The following is a 16,931-nucleotide window of genomic DNA, read 5'->3' as shown; positions in this document are numbered from 1 at the left end:
ATTCATGCAAGGGAAGCGCCACGTGCCCATCCCCCGGCCAGCTGCTGCAATGCGCTGGTATGGGGATAAACAGATTAGCGGGTGACGCGCAGAGAGAGCGGATATAATGTACAGGCAGCAGCACGTGGCGTGACACAGATTTATAGTGCTTTATAATGCAAAATATCCTGCTGCGGCCCCCCGGGGCAAATAGAACGGATCCGAAGGGCAGAATGATAAATCTACTACCGCCACAAGTGATCCCAGTTATTTATGGAACACGGGGTGACCACGTCAGCCATGTTTTCCTCGACACGTGTAATTTATACATATTTCTGACCGGCCCTGATAAAGAGCTGCCCTGCAGTATGTGGGATGTATAGACTTATAGAAAGGAACCCATTAGTCAGTTATACATCCCCCATACTGCAGGGCAGCTCTTTAGCCGGGCCAATCAGCAATATGCCTGTCTGTGTTGCCCCTCCCACTGTAGGGTGAGACAGACAGGAGGGAGTTATGGGCTATGGAGTCGGCCCCTCCTACCGCAGGGCGATGCAGACAGGAGGGAGTTATGGGACATGGAGTCAGCCCCTCCCACTGCAGGACGATGCACTCAGGAGGGAAATATGGGACACGGAGTCGGCCCCGCCCACTGCAGGGAGACAGACAGGAGGGAGACATGTTTGATGTGATTATTTATTGTGCATAATATTAATGACAGGTCTCAGCGGGGGGGTAATGAGTCGTTTGGGGCGTTGCGCTCTCTGGAGGGGCGAGCAGGTGAGGGTCTCTGCCGGCCGCTGGTGGGACACGTGGCCTCCGGGCTTCAGTGAACTAAGAAGAACAGAAATAATGTGATGAAATATATATAAAGTCACCCCGGCGCCCCCCCCTGGGCCCCCAGGATACACTCACCATGTTGAGGCATCTTCTGTCTGGACCCCACGTCTTGGAGAGAGAAAAAAATGTCGTAAACAGAGTGACCTCATACCCCCCCATGGCTGCCTTACTGCCCGTACCGGCCCCCAGGGGTGCTGTCTGCCCTGCATGTGTTTGCCTCCCGGCTCCCTCTTCCAGCCCCCGACCCCTCCTGTTTGCTTCCTGTTTTTGGCATTAACCCCCCAATTTCTGACTTGTGATCCATCAGTTCCTGAGTCTCCTTTGGTGTCACGTGTCACACTCCACACGCATGCTCTGAGCACCCTCCCTCACACTCACCCCCCCCCATTACTCTTCCATATGTCTCTCCCTGCCTTCTCTGTGGCCCTTCTTTCTCTCTGGGCCTTTACTCCGTGGCCCCGAGCTCTGTGGGTAAGATGTCTTTCGGGTTCTCACCGTCTGCAGGTTCTGGTCTCTCTTCTTCCAGAACCGTTTCACCTTCCTCTGTTTCCAGTGAATCCTCCTCTTCTTCGCCGGGTGCACCTATAACACAGAGCAGCCACCATCAGGGGCAGAACAGGCCATGTTACCCAACAGGGGGGCATCTATCACACAGAGCGGCCACCATCAGGGGCAGAACAGGCCATGTTACCCAACAGGGGGGCATCTATCGCACAGAGCGGCCACCATCAGGGGCAGAACAGGCCATGTTACCCAACAGGGGGGCATCTATCACACAGAGCGGCCACCATCAGGGGCAGAAGGACTTGTGCTAAAAATTTTGCCCCATGGGGTGGCAATAACTTAGGTACACTGCCATCCTTTTCCTGCTCACCACCTACACTGGAGGAGACATTTCCGTGACCCTCAGCTGAGGGCCATCCTGAGAATGAAATTGGCTGTGAGGGGAGTGACATCACTAGCCACTATGATGACCTCATTCTACACAAACTGCTCCTGTCTGTCACCTGTGTGGAAGTCGATCGTCCTCAGCATCTCCGACACGTGATCCACGTTGACACTGAAGTGGTCCATGTTCTCATAGCCGGGTTCTGGCCGATCTATGGTGGACACTTTGGACATATCGGTGATCCTGCAGACACGAGAAGCAGACATATACCAGAGCGCAGAACACATTAGGAGAGATTGTTATTGATGTTCGTCCTTACCCCTTATTCTGCCAAGACTATGGGGCATATACTAGGTATGTTAACCCCTTCAATGGAGGTCAGTAAGAAAAAATACCCCAGGGAGGGGCAGTACATATCCCCTATCTGGGTTGAGTAAGAAATAATACCCCAGGGAGGGGCAGTACATGTCCACTATCTGGGTTCAGTAAGACATAATACCCCAGGGAGGGGCAGTACATATCCCCTATTTGGGTTGAGTAAGAAATAATACCCCAGGGAGGGGCAGTACATATCCCCTATCTGGGTTGAGTAAGAAATAATACCCCAGGGAGGGGCAGTACATATCCCCTATCTGGGTTGAGTAAGAAATAATACCCCAGGGAGGGGCAGTACATATCCCCTATCTGGGTTGAGTAAGAAATAATACCCCAGGGGGGGCAGTACATATACACTATCTGGGTTCAGTAAGACATAAAACCCCAGGGAGGGGAGTTCAGTAAGAAGTAATACTCACTTTTTTATCAGCTCCTTGGCGTGCTGAGAGAGGGAAAAAAACATTTTGAGCACATCAGAGCCACGCCCCCGCTCCATACCTCACAGAATGATGTCAGAGCAACACCCCCATTTTATGCAAGAGATAATGATGTCAGAGCCCCACCCCCACTTAATACATCAAAGAATGAAGTCAGAAACCCCCCCTTTATACATGAGAGTATGGTGTCAGAGCCACGCCCCCACTTTACACATGACAGTATGATGTCAGAGCCGCCCCCGTAGTCCTACACAGATGGTGATGCGTGTTAATGCTGTGGCACCTGCAGGAAGACGGCCATCTGAGGCTCCTCCATGGACTGGATGGAGGTTTCCACCAGTTTTGAGGTGACCTCCAGGTGGTCCCCGTGTTTGCGGATCTGACCACGAACGCTCTGCAGCTTCTCCTCCTGCTGCCGTGCGATGCTCTGCAGGAGCTCCTTCTTCCTCTCCTCCAGGATGTTGTACAGAGAGTCAAACTTCTGGCTCAGGAGCTGCTTCTGTCTGCGGCTGTTATCCTGCCACGAAGAGAGAACACGTGAGAACACGGGACAGGAGACACGGGACACGCCAGACACAGGACAGAAGACACGGGGCTCACGGGACAGGAGACACGGGACACACCAGACACAGGAAAGAAGTCACGGGACAGGAGACACGGGACAGAACACACGGGACAGAAGACACGGGACACGGGGAAACACAGAACATGCCGACACGGGGGATACGGTAACCTCCGCTCACCTCTATGCTCTTGCAGATCTCCTCCATCTGGGTGATAATCGCCTGAATCCGGTCATTTCCGGCAACAAGCATCGCAATCCCATCACTGAGATCACTCTGCAGAGACACAGCACCGAGCTCACTACAGGCAGGAACCCCTGGGCATCACCCTCTGACACAGCACCAAGCTCACTACAGGTAGGAACCCCTGGGCAACACCCCCTGATACAGCACTGAGATCCCTACAGACAGGAACCCCTGGGCATCACCCCCTGACACAGCACCAAGCTCACTACAGGCAGGAACCCTTGGGCATCACCCACTGACACAGCACCAAGCTCACTACAGGCAGGAATCCTACCACAGAGCTGAGCTCACTATAGGCAGGGTTCCTTGAGACCCAGCATCCCCCGGAGGTACCTTCTGCCTCTTGTAGATGCTGGACAGAGGGGCCACCTCGCAGTCCTTGTGGGCCCCGAACACTTTGCACATGGAGCAGGTCGGGGTCTCACAGCTCAGGCAGTAGATGTTGATCTTCTCGTCCTCGTGCTCCTCGCACATCAGGTGCTGCTCAGATTTGGTGTTCAGGGGCCTGGAAGAGACGGAACGTAAAAGGCCACGTCCACAATGGGGCCAACACATGGATCTCAGGAGCCTCACGTTCACTGAATACCCCCGGATATAGAAGGCAGCAGGTACTGAAAGACCCCCCCGACCCCAGGGATCTATAAAGTGGGATCACCAGCTCTTTGTGTCCTCATGGAGATCCAGTCTATAGAACTGATTACAATACTCTACGAGGAGATCGCCCAGGGATCTATAAAGTGGGATCACTAGCTCTCTGTGCCTCCTGGAGATCCAGTCTATAGAACTGATCACAATACTCTACGAGGAGATCGCCCAGGGATCTATAATGTGACATGTAACCTCCACCCTAGCCTTGCGGCTATTGACGAGCAGCAGAGATCTCCTCACCTGGACGACTCCTGCTTGTAAATGTCTATAATATTTTCCACCAGGAGGTTCCTCTGAAGCCCGTAAACGCCATGCCGGTCCAGGACCACCTCATGGCGGCATGATGGACAACGGAAGCGTCCCCCCGACGACACAGTGCTGGAGCCACGAGACTGCCACAGGGGGTTGGAGGCCTGGAGAGCAGAAGATCAGTGACTGGTGCGGTGGGTGGTGTGATAGTCAGTGTGTGGTGTCGGTGGGTGGTGTGATAGTCACCTAGTGTGTGGTGTGATAGTCAGTGTGTGGTGTCGGTGGGTGGTGTGATAGTCACTGTGTGGTGTGATAGTCAGTGTGTGGTGTCGGCGGGTGGTGTGATAGTCACCTAGTGTGTGGTGTCGGTGGGTGGTGTGATAGTCAGTGTGGGGTGTCGGTGGGCGGTGTGATAGTCAGTGTGTGGTGTCGGTGTAATAATCAGTGGGTGGTGCGGTGGGTGGTGTGACAGTCACCTAGTGTGTGGTGTTGGTGGGTGGTGTAATAGTCAGTGTGTGGTGTCGGTGGGCAGTGTGATAGTCAGTGTGGGGTGTCGGTGTAATAGTCAGTGTGGGGTGTCAGTGGTCGGTGTAATAGTCAGTGTGTGGTGTCGGTGGGCGGTGTGATAGTCAGTGTGGGGTGTCGGTGGGTGGTGTGATAGTCAGTGTGGTGTGTTGGTGGGTGGTGTGATAGTCAGTGGGTGGTGTCGGTGGGTGGTGTGATAGTCAGTGTGTGGTGTCGGTGGGCGGTGTAATAGTCAGTGGGTGGTGTCGGTGGGTGGTGTGATAGTCAGTGTGTGGTGGGCGTTGTGATAGTCAGTGTGTGGTGTCAGTGGGCAGTGTGATAGTCAGTGGGTTGTGTTGGTGGGCGGTGTGATTGTCAGTGTGGGGTGTCGGTGGGTGGTGTGATAGTCAGTGTGAGGTGTCGGTGGGTGGTGTAATAGTCAGTGTGTGGTGTCGGTGGTCGGTGTAATACTCAGTGTGTGGTGTCGGTGGGCGGTGTAATAGTCTGTGTGTGGTGTCGGTGGGTGGTGTAATAGTCAGTGTGTGGTGGGCGTTGTGATAGTCAGTGTGGGGTGTCGGTGGGTGGTGTGATAGTCAGTGTGTGGTGTCGGTGGGCGGTGTAATAGTCAGTGGGTGGTGTCGGTGGGTGGTGTAATAGTCAGTGTGTGGTGGGCGTTGTGATAGTCAGTGTGTAGTGTCGGTGGGCGGTGTGATAGTCAGTGTGTGGTGTCGGTGGGCGGTGTAATAGTCTGTGTGTGGTGTCGGTGGGCGGTGTAATAGTCAGTGTGGGGTGTCGGTGTAATAGTCAGTGTGTGGTGTCGGTGGGCGGTGTAATAGTCAGTGTGGGGTGTCGGTGGTCGGTGTAATAGCCAGTGTGTGGTGTCAGTGGGCGGTGTAATAGTCTGTGTGTGGTGTCGGTGGGCGGTGTAATAGTCAGTGGGTGGTGTCGGTGGGCGGTGTGATTGTCAGTGTGGGGTGTCAGTGGGCAGTGTGATGGTCAGTGTAGGGTGTCGGTGGGTGGTGTAATAGTCAGTGGGTGGTGTCGGTGGGCGGTGTGATTGTCAGTGTGCAGAGTTGGGCGGTGTCAGTGGGTGGTGTTGGTGGGCGGTGTGATTGTCAGTGTGGGGTGTCAGTGGGCGGTGTGATGGTCAGTGTAGGGTGTCGGTGGGTGTTGTAAGAGTTAGTGTGTGGTGTCAGTGGGCGGTGTGATTGTCAGTGTGCGGTGTTGGGTGGTGTCGGTGGGCGGTGTGATAGTCGGTGTGTGGTGTCGTTGGGCGGTGTGATAGTCAGTGTGTGGTGTCGGTGGGCGGTGTGATAGTCAGTGTGTGGTGTCGGTGGGCGGTGTGATAGTCACCTAGTGTGTGGGGTCGGTGGGTGGTGTAATAGTCAGTGTGTGGTGGGCGTTGTGATAGTCAGTGTGGGGTGTCGGTGGGCGGTGTAATAGTCAGTGTGTGGTGGGCGGTGTAATAGTCAGTGTGTGGTGTCGGTGGGCGGTGTAATAGTCAGTGGGTGGTGTCGGTGGGTGGTGTGATAGTCAGTGTGTGGTGGGCGGTGTAATAGTCAGTGTGTGGTGTCGGTGGGCGGTGTAATAGTCAGTGGGTGGTGTCGGTGGGTGGTGTGATAGTCAGTGTGTGGTGGGCGTTGTGATAGTCAGTGTGTGGTGTCGGTGGGTGGTGTGATAGTCAGTGTGTGGTGTCGGTGGGCGGTGTAATAGTCAGTGGGTGGTGTTGGTGGGCGGTGTGATAGTCAGTGTGTGGTGGGCGGTGTGATAGTCAGTGTGTGGTGTCGGTGGGCGGTGTAATAGTCAGTGTGTGGTGGGCAGGGTAATAGTCAGTGTGTGGTGTCGGTGGGCGGTGTAATAGTCAGTGTGTGGTGGGCGGTGTGATAGTCAGTGTGTGGTGGGCGGTGTGATAGTCAGTGTGTGGTGTCGGTGGGCGGTGTAATAGTCAGTGTGTGGTGGGCGGTGTAATAGTCAGTGTGTGGTGTCGGTGGGTGGTGTGATAGTCAGTGTGTGGTGGGCAGTGTAATAGTCAGTGGGTGGTGTTGGTGGGCGGTGTGATAGTCAGTGTGTGGTGTCGGTGGGCGGTGTAATAGTCAGTGGGTGGTGTTGGTGGGTGGTGTGATAGTCAGTGTGTGGTGGGCGTTGTGATAGTCACTGTGTGGTGTCGGTGGGCGGTGTAATAGTCAGTGTGTGGTGGGCGTTGTGATAGTCAGTGTGTGGTGGGCGGTGTAATAGTCAGTGTGTGGTGTCGGTGGGCGGTGTAATAGTCAGTGGGTGGTGTCGGTGGGTGGTGTGATAGTCAGTGTGTGGTGGGCGTTGTAATAGTCAGTGGGTGGTATCGGTGGGTGGTGTCGGTGGGTGGTGTAATAGTCAGTGGGTGGTGTCGGTGGGTGGTGTGATAGTCAGTGTGTGGTGGGCGGTGTAATAGTCAGTGTGTGGTGTCGGTGGGCGGTGTAATAGTCAGTGTGTGGTGTCGGTGGGCGGTGTAATAGTCAGTGTGTGGTGTCGGTGGGCGGTGTAATAGTCAGTGTGTGGTGTCGGTGGGTGGTGTGATAGTCAGTGTGTGGTGGGCGTTGTGATAGTCAGTGTGTGGTGTCGGTGGGCGGTGTAATAGTCAGTGTGTGGTGTCGGTGGGCGTTGTGATAGTCAGTGTGTGGTGTCGGTGGGCGGTGTAATAGTCAGTGGGTGGTGTCGGTGGGCGGTGTAATAGTCAGTGGGTGGTGTCGGTGGGCGGTGTGATAGCCAGTACCTGGAAGATGTCGTTGGCACACTTGCGGCACAGGTTGTGTTGGCACGGCAGGATCACCACGGGTTTGGTGAACATCTCCAGGCAGATGGGGCAAATCAGCTGCTTCTCCAGGTTGTCCATGGTCTGCGTGTCGCCCGCCAGAGACTTGAAGCCCACGGCAAAATTCATCACCTCTGAGTGTTGGCGGGGTGGCCACTCGCTCTTCTAGACTCCGCTACACTTACTGTTCTAGATGCCACTCACACTCAGTGTCATTCACTGTGTTAGACCCCACTCACACCCAGTGTCACTCACTGTTCTAGACCCCGCTCACAGTCAGCGTCACTCAGTGTTCTGGACCCCGCTCACGGTCAGTGTCGCTCAGTGTTCTGGACCCCGCTCACACCCAGTGTCACTCACTGTTCTAGACCCCGCTCACAGTCAGTGTCACTCAGTGTTCTGGACCCCGCTCACGGTCAGTGTCGCTCACTGTTCTGGGCCCTGCTCACACTCAGCTGGGTACGCGCTCCCTGCTCTCCGCACCGCTCTCTCACTCAGTACACGGAGCTCTCTGGACACGGACAGCCTCTGACGCCTGTCTATGTTTGGAACTTCATATCACATCCTCCGGGAGAGGGTCCCATTAACCCGTTAGGTGCTGGAGAGCTTCCGTTACTCGCCCCGGCGGGTATTATTACCCCAGCCTGTGCTCTGCAGAGTGTTAACGTGTTGGGGGGGCTGAAGGAATTCCCCCGTGTATTTTTAGCTGTTGGATAAGGATTGGGGGGCAGCAGCTGTCACACAGCAGGTGACGCTGACTCACAATGACACACAAATAACAAAGACACAACTACGCCACGCCGAGAGCACTGGTGGGATGCGCCGCCGGCTACCGAAAACCCCATATTTACCCCGGAACGGCCTCAGAATGATCGGTGTCAGCTCAGCTGTTTTATTAGTATAGTCCGGTAATTCATATATGCAGTGGCACACATCTTTACACGCATACACGCTTACACTCCCTCTCAAACACACACATTTACACACGCATACACACACTTACACACACTCATCGAACACACGCATACAAACGCTTACACATACAACCTCTCAAACACACACACTCCCTCTCAAACACACGCATACACACACTCCCTCTCAAACACACGCATACACACACTCATCGAACACACGCATACAAACGCTTACACATACAACCTCTCAAACACACACACTTCATCTCAAACACACGCTTACACATACAACCTCTCACACACGCATACACACACTCCCTCTCAAACACACGCATACACACGCTTACACATACAACCTCTCACACACGCATACACACACTCCCTCTCAAACACACGCATACACACGCTTACACATACAACCTCTCACACACGCATACACACACTCCCTCTCAAACACACGCATACACACGCTTACACATACAACCTCTCACACACGCATACACACACTCCCTCTCAAACACACGCATACACACGCTTACACATACAACCTCTCACACACGCATACACACACTACCTCTCAAACACACGCATACACACACTCCCTCTCACACACACGCATACACACGCTTACACATACAACCTCTCAAACACACACGCATACACACACTCCCTCTCAAACACACGCATACACACGCTTACACATACAACCTCTCACACACGCATACACACGCTTACACATACAACCTCTCACACATGCATACACATGCTTACACATACAACCTCTCACACACACAAACACACTCCCTCTCAAACACACGCATACACACACTCCCTCTTACACACATACAACCTCTCAAACACACACGCATACACACACTCCCTCTCAAACACACGCATACACACGCTTACACATACAACCTCTCAAACACACACGCATACACACACTCCCTCTTACACACATACAACCTCTCAAACACACACGCATACACACACTCCCTCTCAAACACACGCATACACACGCTTACACATACAACCTCTCAAACACACACGCATACACACACTCCCTCTCAAACACACGCATACACACGCTTACACATACAACCTCTCACACACGCATACACACGCTTACACATACAACCTCTCAAATGCCTATGTACACTTACACAAACATCCTTACACTCTAACATACATTCAAAAGTTGTTCACAGAGGACCAGGTCAGACCGGCCCTGGGGCAGAACGGACGGAACCCCGCGGCACCGGCAAACCGATCAATTACATCTCATGTTTACAGGTAAACCGGTGAGTAAAGACTCAAACCTTAACCAGTCGTTGGTCTCGTCTTAGACCCTCATATTACCCACTACCACCTCTGCTGGGAGACTGTTCCCCTGATCCCCTACCCTCTCAGTAAAGTAAAACTCCCTTCCATCCCATCTCAGTCTCTGACGCTCTAGTGTTAGATTCCGCTATTGTTATAATTTTTCTCCTCCTTCGAAATAAATTCCCTCCCGTCCTTTATTAACCCCTTTATGTATTTATGAGTGATGGGAGTTAGTGTCACTGCGGGTGCAGCGCTGCCTCTGTCTGCATATAACCGGCACTGAGTGATGGGAGTTAGTGTCAGTGCGGGGGGTCGTGGTCTTTGTGTATTAACCGGCACTGAGTGATGGGAGTTAGTGTCAGTCCGGGGGGGAGCGGTCTGTCTGTATTTAACCGGCACTGAGTGATGGGAGTTAGTGTCAGTGCGGGGGGAGCGGTCTATCTGTATATAACCGGCACTGAGTGATGGGAGTTAGTGTCAGTGTGGGGGGAGCGTGGTCTCTGTCTGTATATTTACCGGCACTGAGTGATGAGAGTTAGTGTCAGTCCGGGGGGCGCGGTCTGTCTGTATATAACCGGCACTGAGTGATGGGAGTTAGTGTCCTTGCTTGGCTTCCTCTTTATCAGCAGGTTCCGGTGCGGCGGGGTCTCATCAGTCTGCTCGGCCGTGTTAGACGTCCAGCGCCGAGCGCACTACGGACGAAGGAGCAGCGGCCGTCCGTCTGCCATCTCTTACAGGGCGTCATGTAATGTATATTAAAGCCGCCCTGTGCCCTGTATAACGCACTCCCTATACATTATTCAGGTTCAGCCCGTCTCACTGGCGGAACGTGCCGCTGTTGGTCGCATTGTGGACAGTAAGGGGTTAAAGCGTCTAAGACTCATTCCAGACTAAACGCGTCGGCGTATCCAAAATACCGGCTGCCACCGACACGCGCACAGTCCCTTCACCCGCCACACGCGTATGCAGTCCCTTCACCCGGCGCACGCACACGCAGTCCCTTCACCCGGCGCACGCAAAAACCTTCACCCGGCGCACGCACACGCAGTCCCTTCACCCGGCGCACGCAAAAACCTTCACCCGGCGCATGCACACGCAGTCCCTTCACCCGGGGCCGGTGTGCGGCCTGCCGCAGAAACACAAACCGGGAGCGGCTGGGTAAAGACGTCCTTTTATTGGCTCCTTTAACCAGGAGCGTTCATCGTAACGAATAAAAACGGCCACGACCCCCCCCAGCTTGGCACTACTTGCTGGTGAGGAAATGAGAAGTTTGGCAGAAGCTGTCTCTCCCCGGCGGCAGCTCCAGACTCCACCGTGCCAGGGGCCCACGGCTGCGAACATGCGGTGCGTGGACAGTGTGCCACGGCCCGGAACCAGAGAAATACCCCAACATATAACAAGGGGCCGGCGTGGACTCCGGCCCCGAAGCTCCCGGCTGTGAAGTCGGTAACACCCGGTCCTCATGTATCTATGAAAGGACTGTAACAGGGCTTAGGGGCCACTCGCTGTCCGTGGCATAATAACCCGGCTAAGGGGCCACTCGCTGTCCGTGGCATAATACCCCGGCTAAGGGGCCACTCGCTGTCCGTGGCATAATACCCCGGCTAAGGGGCCACTCGCTGTCCGTGGCATAATAACCCGGCTAAGGGGCCACTCGCTGTCCGTGGCATAATAACCCGGCTAAGGGGCCACTCGCTGTCCGTGGCATAATAACCCGGCTAAGGGGCCACTCGCTGTCCGTGGCATAATAACCCGGCTAAGGGGCCACTCGCTGTCCGTGGCATGATCAGGCTAAAGGGCCACTCGCTGTCCGTGGCATAATAACCCGGCTAAGGGGCCACTCACTGTCCATGGCATAATAACCCGGCTAAGGGGCCACTCGCTGTCCGTGGCATAGCGTGGCACTCATGGACCCAAATCACATTCTAAGCGTAACAGAGATCGCAATGCAATGGAGGGGGTTAAAGGGCAGGTGCCACGAGGAAGCATCACACGCGTGACACACACGTAGCCCACGCGGTGCCGTTACATGTCTTTTTTGACTCGACACAAATCAGCAGAGCTGCAGGGGCAGGCGGGACTCTAGAAGAGGGCAATTGTGCTGCTTCCGGGGCAGATTCATTACAGACCGACTTCTAAGCAGAAAGGATCAGGCGGGAATCGGTGGCGCCGGCGGCTCCTTCCAGCTCCGCGGAATGTGGCACATGCGTCCTTATGCATCGGCGTTACCCGCAGCTCCGTTAGCCCCTGTGCCGCTGTCACCTTGGTGGGGCGTGAACGCCGGGGACCCGGCCGCGACATATCACACCCAGCACACCCCAAATATTCTGTACATATCTGCCACGGAGGGGGCAGTGGGGGACCACGGGGGGGCAGTTATGTTCCTAGGTGGGGTGCGGCTCGCAGGGATCCGAGTCTGTAAGCTGCGTCACTGAGAGAAAGTGGAAGATCAGAGAGCCCCCCGGGCACAGCTCACGGCCTCCGTTCCGGATCATAAAGGGGGGCAAACACAGTCAGTACGCGGCGAGCAACGTGGCAGCGGCAGCAGAGCCCTCCCGTCCATGCAGAATCCAGTCCACGATCCACGGTGAGTGAGCGAGCGCTCGCTGCCGGAGCGGGGCAGGAGGGCGGTGAATGCGGGGCAGGAACGGACAGAAAGCTTGGGGTATTAAACCCTCTCCTACTAAGTTCCAGCCATTAACCGCGAGAACAGTAATTACAAGCATAGAGCGGGACCCCTGGGGCCAGCACTGGGAATGTTTATTGGCAGAGATGGGCGATGGGCATCGGCTGTCAGACTCTCTCCTGGGCAAAAAATCAGGGACCACGAGAGAAGCTCCCCATCCGGCAGATGTGCGGCCAATCACCGGAGCTGGCACCTGCGCAAACGGGATAAAAACGGGTTCTAGATCACGGGCACAAACTCCGCCCACAAAGAGTTCTCCCTCCCACCGCTGCAACCCCCCCCGCCAACACCCCGCCACAAGCATGCCCGGCCCATCACCGCCCCCTCCCCCCCCGACGGGCTCATCTCACCCACAACCCATCCGCCCGGCTCAGGGCAGAGACTCACCCACTGAGAGGTTTCATTCACCGGATCCTGGCGCACCAACGCCGTTAGGAATTCTGCCGCGGAGGCTCGGGGTGAACGGGGGGTCCGGGGGACGGCTGCACGTGGATAACGTCATCACCTGTCGGGAACACAGAACACGTCACGGCACGCGTGGTGCACCACTAGGACCGTTCCGAGTGGTCAGAGAGCTCCTCACCATCCTCTGCCCTGATCTGAGCCTCCAGGTCCTCGGGATTGACGCATTTATACGACTCGTCCTCCTCGGGGGGCTTACAGCGGCCGCAGCAGAACCCGCAGCAACAGCAGCAGCAACAGCAGGTGACCAGAGAGCAGCAGATCACCAGCGCCTGCAACAAAACAGAGCGTCAGCCCCGCGGCCCCCAACGAGAACCCCCCCAGAGGCGAGCCGACTATCCCGCGGCCCCAGGCAGTATGGAGCGTCACCGTCGCCCCCCGCTTCGTACTTTGAACCAGCACTTGGACATCAGGAAGTAGTACTTGACGCTCTCCTCTCCGAACTGCTCGGCCACGTAGAGCCCCATGGAGCCGTACTGGTCGTAGATCCTGCGCTTGTTGTCGTCGGTGAGAGTAGAGTTGGCGTTATTGATCTCCTTGAACTTTTCGGCAGCTTCTGGATTGTCGGGGTTCTTGTCCGGGTGATAGCGCAGGGCTAACTTTCTGAGGGGGTAAAAATAAATGAAACAACGTGGTTTTGTCTGGGGAGGGAGAGAGAGGGGGGAGAGAGAGGGGGGAGAGAGAGGGGGGAGAGAGAGGGGGGAGAGAGAGGGGGGAGAGAGAGGGGGGGAGAGAGAGGGGGGGAGAGAGAGGGGGGGAGAGAGAGAGAGGGGGGGAGAGAGAGAGAGAGAGGGGGGGGAGAGAGAGAGAGAGAGGGGGGGAGAGAGAGAGGGGGGGGAGAGAGAGGGGGGGAGAGAGAGAGGGGGGGGAGAGAGAGAGGGGGGGAGAGAGAGAGAGGGGGGGGAGAGAGAGAGGGGGGGGGAGAGAGGGGGGGGAGAGAGAGAGAGGGGGGGAGAGAGAGAGAGAGGGGGGGAGAGAGAGAGAGAGAGGGGGGGAGAGAGAGAGAGAGAGGGGGGGAGAGAGAGAGAGGGGGGGAGAGAGAGGAGGGGGGGGAGAGAGAGGGGGGGGGGAGAGAGGGGGGGGGGAGAGAGAGAGAGGGGGGAGAGAGAGAGAGGGGGGGAGAGAGAGAGGGGAGAGAGAGAGAGAGGGGGGGAGAGAGAGATAGAGAGGGGGGGAGAGAGAGATAGAGAGGGGGGGAGAGAGAGAGAGGGGGGGGAGAGAGAGAGAGGGGGGGAGAGAGAGAGAGGGGGGGAGAGAGAGAGAGAGGGGGGGAGAGAGAGAGAGGGGGGGAGAGAGAGAGGGGGGAGAGAGAGAGAGGGGAGAGAGAGAGGGGGGGAGAGAGAGAGGGGGGGAGAGAGAGAGGGAGGGGAGAGACAGAGAGAGCTCCCTGCCACAGCTGCCCCCTCTACTGGCAGAGCTGTATGGTGACAGCGCTGGGGGCGCAGTAGTACCTGTACGCCTTCTTAATGTCGTCCTGCGAGGCCCCCTTCTCCAGACCCAGCACCTGGTACAGAGAGAGCCCCGTACGAGACATCTTCCTCTGAGGTCTGCCCGGCTCTGCCATCGTGCTCTGCTAAAGAGAGGGCACATGAACACGCGGCGTGACACCACACCCCAGCTGGCCACACCCACCAGCCTAACCCCACCGCCCACCCAGCTGGCCGCACCCACCAGCCTAACCCCACCGCCCACCCAGCTGGCCGCACCCACCAGCCTAAAACCCACCACCCACCCAGCTGGCCGCACCCACTGCCCACCCAGCTGGCCACACCCACCAGCCTAACCCCACAGCCAATGTTCCATCTAATTTTTCTTAGTTGGCGTGCGCAGAAAATTTCTCTTGTGCAAAAACTTTCACAGAGCAAAAATTTTGTGCGCAGAATACCCGCGCCGTATAAAGTTTCACAAATTTTTTTTCTTGGGGGGGGAGACTGTTGTGCGCACAATTTTTGGACGTGTGCGCTCTCTTAAAAAGCTATGTGCGCGCGCAGCTTAGAGGGAACACTGCTCACAGCCCACCCAGCTGGCCGCACCTACCACCCTAACCCCACTGCGCACACCCACCCCCCAGCGGGTCACACATGCCACCCCCGCCTGCTCTGCCTCCGTGTGGAGTTATAATGTCACCTCCAGGTCAGAGACCAGCCCCGCGCTATCAGCGACCTCTGCCCCGCACATTCCTTACACCAGCCACCGCCTGACATCTGCCGCCCCGCCAACAGCAGCCGTGCACACAGCAAATACCCGGGGGGGGGGTATGGGATTATGGCAGGGGTCAGTAAAGCTCCAGAATCCACACCAGAACCATCCTCTACCTCCTCAGCCCGCAGGCGGAATCCTGCATTTGCCCCTTAATTCGCAGCTGTAAATTCCTTGTCGGCACAGGGTCAGCGTAATAAACAGAGCGATAATCCGGCCTCAGAGATAAAGCCCCGAGTAAGAGGTTTACCTCCTGCCGACGTGCACAGCCAGGTGCAGCCAACCCGACACCGCTACACGAGCACACACACAGCTACACGAGCGTACACACACACACACACACACACAGCTACACGAGCGTACACACACAGCTACACGAGCGTACACACACACAGCTACACGAGCACACACACACAGCTACACGAGCGTACACACACACAGCTACACGAGCGTACACCCACACAGCTACACGAGCGTACACCCACACAGCTACACGAGCGTACACCCACACAGCTACACGAGCGTACACACACAGCTACACGAGCGTACACACACAGCTACACGAGCGTACACACACACACAGCTACACGAGCGTACACACACACACACACAGCTACACGAGCGTACACACACACACACAGCTACACGAGCGTACATACACACAGCTACACGAGCGTACACACACACACACACACAGCTACACGAGCGTACACACAGCTACACGAGCGTACACACAGCTACACGAGCGTACACACACACAGCTACACGAGCGTACACACACACACACACAGCTACACGAGCGTACACACACACACACAGCTACACGAGCGTACACACACACACACAGCTACACGAGCGTACACACACACACAGCTACACGAGCGTACACACACACACAGCTACACGAGCGTACACACACACACAGCTACACGAGCGTACACACACACACAGCTACACGAGCGTACACACACACACACACAGCTACACGAGCACACACACACAGCTACACGAGCACACACACACACAGCTACACGAGCGTACACACACAGCTACACGAGCGTACACACACACAGCTACACGAGCGTACACACACACACACAGCTACACGAGCGTACACACATACACAGCTACACGAGCACGCACACACCGCTACACGAGCACGCACACACCGCTACACGAGCACACATACACCGCTACAGACGCGCGCACACACACACCGCTACACGCACGCACGCACGCACAGGGGGGTCCCCCGGCCGCTCTGTGTCACCAACAGAAACGCGTTAAGCAGTTTCCTCCTATACCGACTCACTCCCACCCAACACCACAGACGGTCCTCACGCATGCCTGTCACTCACCTGAGCGCTGCCTTCACTCCTACCACAGGTACCCGGAAGTGCACTTACTCACAGCCCCGCCCACATACGAATAAACCGCTAATGCGGATTCTCGCCCTTCTCTAACCGGAAGTTCAGGAATTCACGCCCCCAACCGGCTGCTGAAGCCATTGAGTGGAGGAAGCTGCCAAGCGGCCATTTTTCATTTGGGCAAAAAGAGAGCCTTAAAATGAAGTGTACGGAAATATTTTCTATGAACCATTCTAAGGGAACCTGGAGCCTTCCCTGTGAGCGGGTTACCGGAGTATGCAGATCATTAGGGGTTAACAAAATTCCTGTGTGACATCCTCCGCAGCCAGAACCCGAACTGCTTGGAGGGAGAAATGGCGCATGCGCAAGGTGGACCCATTCTCATGTAACGGCGGGCAGTTAGGACTCATGCGCATGTGTTTCAGCCAATGACTCTCTGAAAAATTTGTAACAGGCCCTTTA

General features: G+C 55.9%; 2 protein-coding genes across 3 annotated transcripts; both read right to left on the bottom strand.

Annotated features, from left to right (window-relative positions):
- Nucleotides 1-661: 661 nt before the first annotated feature.
- Nucleotides 662-7,666, bottom strand: TRIM54 (tripartite motif containing 54). Its single transcript, XM_053459440.1, has 10 exons — nt 7,480-7,666; nt 4,218-4,390; nt 3,663-3,834; nt 3,264-3,359; nt 2,804-3,037; nt 2,503-2,525; nt 1,827-1,951; nt 1,315-1,401; nt 895-927; nt 662-813 (listed from the first exon to the last, which is right to left on the bottom strand). Exons 1-10 carry the CDS (start codon nt 7,645-7,647, stop codon nt 806-808), a joined length of 1,119 nt encoding a protein of 372 aa, XP_053315415.1. The 5' UTR covers nt 7,648-7,666; the 3' UTR covers nt 662-805.
- A 4,577-nt stretch (nt 7,667-12,243) lies between these two features.
- On the bottom strand, nt 12,244-16,820 carry DNAJC5G (DnaJ heat shock protein family (Hsp40) member C5 gamma). 2 transcript variants are annotated; one of them, XM_053459870.1, is made up of 6 exons: nt 16,461-16,820; nt 14,355-14,473; nt 13,293-13,506; nt 13,025-13,175; nt 12,829-12,946; nt 12,244-12,634 (listed from the first exon to the last, which is right to left on the bottom strand). In XM_053459870.1, exons 2-5 carry the CDS (start codon nt 14,465-14,467, stop codon nt 12,873-12,875), a joined length of 552 nt encoding a protein of 183 aa, XP_053315845.1. In that variant the 5' UTR covers nt 14,468-14,473; nt 16,461-16,820; the 3' UTR covers nt 12,244-12,634; nt 12,829-12,872. The 2 variants fall into 2 exon arrangements, with proteins under 2 accessions (XP_053315845.1, XP_053315844.1); XM_053459869.1 differs by having other exon boundaries at nt 12,850-12,946; nt 16,461-16,819.
- Nucleotides 16,821-16,931: the final 111 nt, after the last annotated feature.

Source organism: Spea bombifrons, chromosome 3, assembly GCF_027358695.1.
Source record: "Spea bombifrons isolate aSpeBom1 chromosome 3, aSpeBom1.2.pri, whole genome shotgun sequence".
Lineage (NCBI taxonomy): Eukaryota > Metazoa > Chordata > Amphibia > Anura > Pelobatidae > Spea > Spea bombifrons.
Note: the sequence above shows the minus strand (reverse complement) of the source record. Positions and strands in the feature narration are given on the sequence as shown.

Bases quoted from the DNA above. Each gene is read 5' to 3' on its own strand.
- TRIM54 (XM_053459440.1), bottom strand. From the start codon at position 7,647: ATGAATTTTGCCGTGGGCTTCAAGTCTCTGGCGGGCGACACGCAGACC. The intron at 1,402-1,826 runs GTGACAGACAGG...TCTGTGTTATAG, and splicing joins GACGATCGACTTCCACACAG to GTGCACCCGGCGAAGAAGAG. The intron at 928-1,314 runs GTGAGAACCCGA...TCTCTCTCCAAG, and splicing joins GAGACCAGAACCTGCAGACG to ACGTGGGGTCCAGACAGAAG.
- DNAJC5G (XM_053459870.1), bottom strand. From the start codon at position 14,467: ATGGCAGAGCCGGGCAGACCTCAGAGGAAGATGTCTCGTACGGGGCTC. The intron at 13,176-13,292 runs GTACGAAGCGGG...GTTTTGTTGCAG, and splicing joins TGTCCAAGTGCTGGTTCAAA to GCGCTGGTGATCTGCTGCTC. The intron at 12,947-13,024 runs GTGAGGAGCTCT...TGTTCCCGACAG, and splicing joins TCAGATCAGGGCAGAGGATG to GTGATGACGTTATCCACGTG.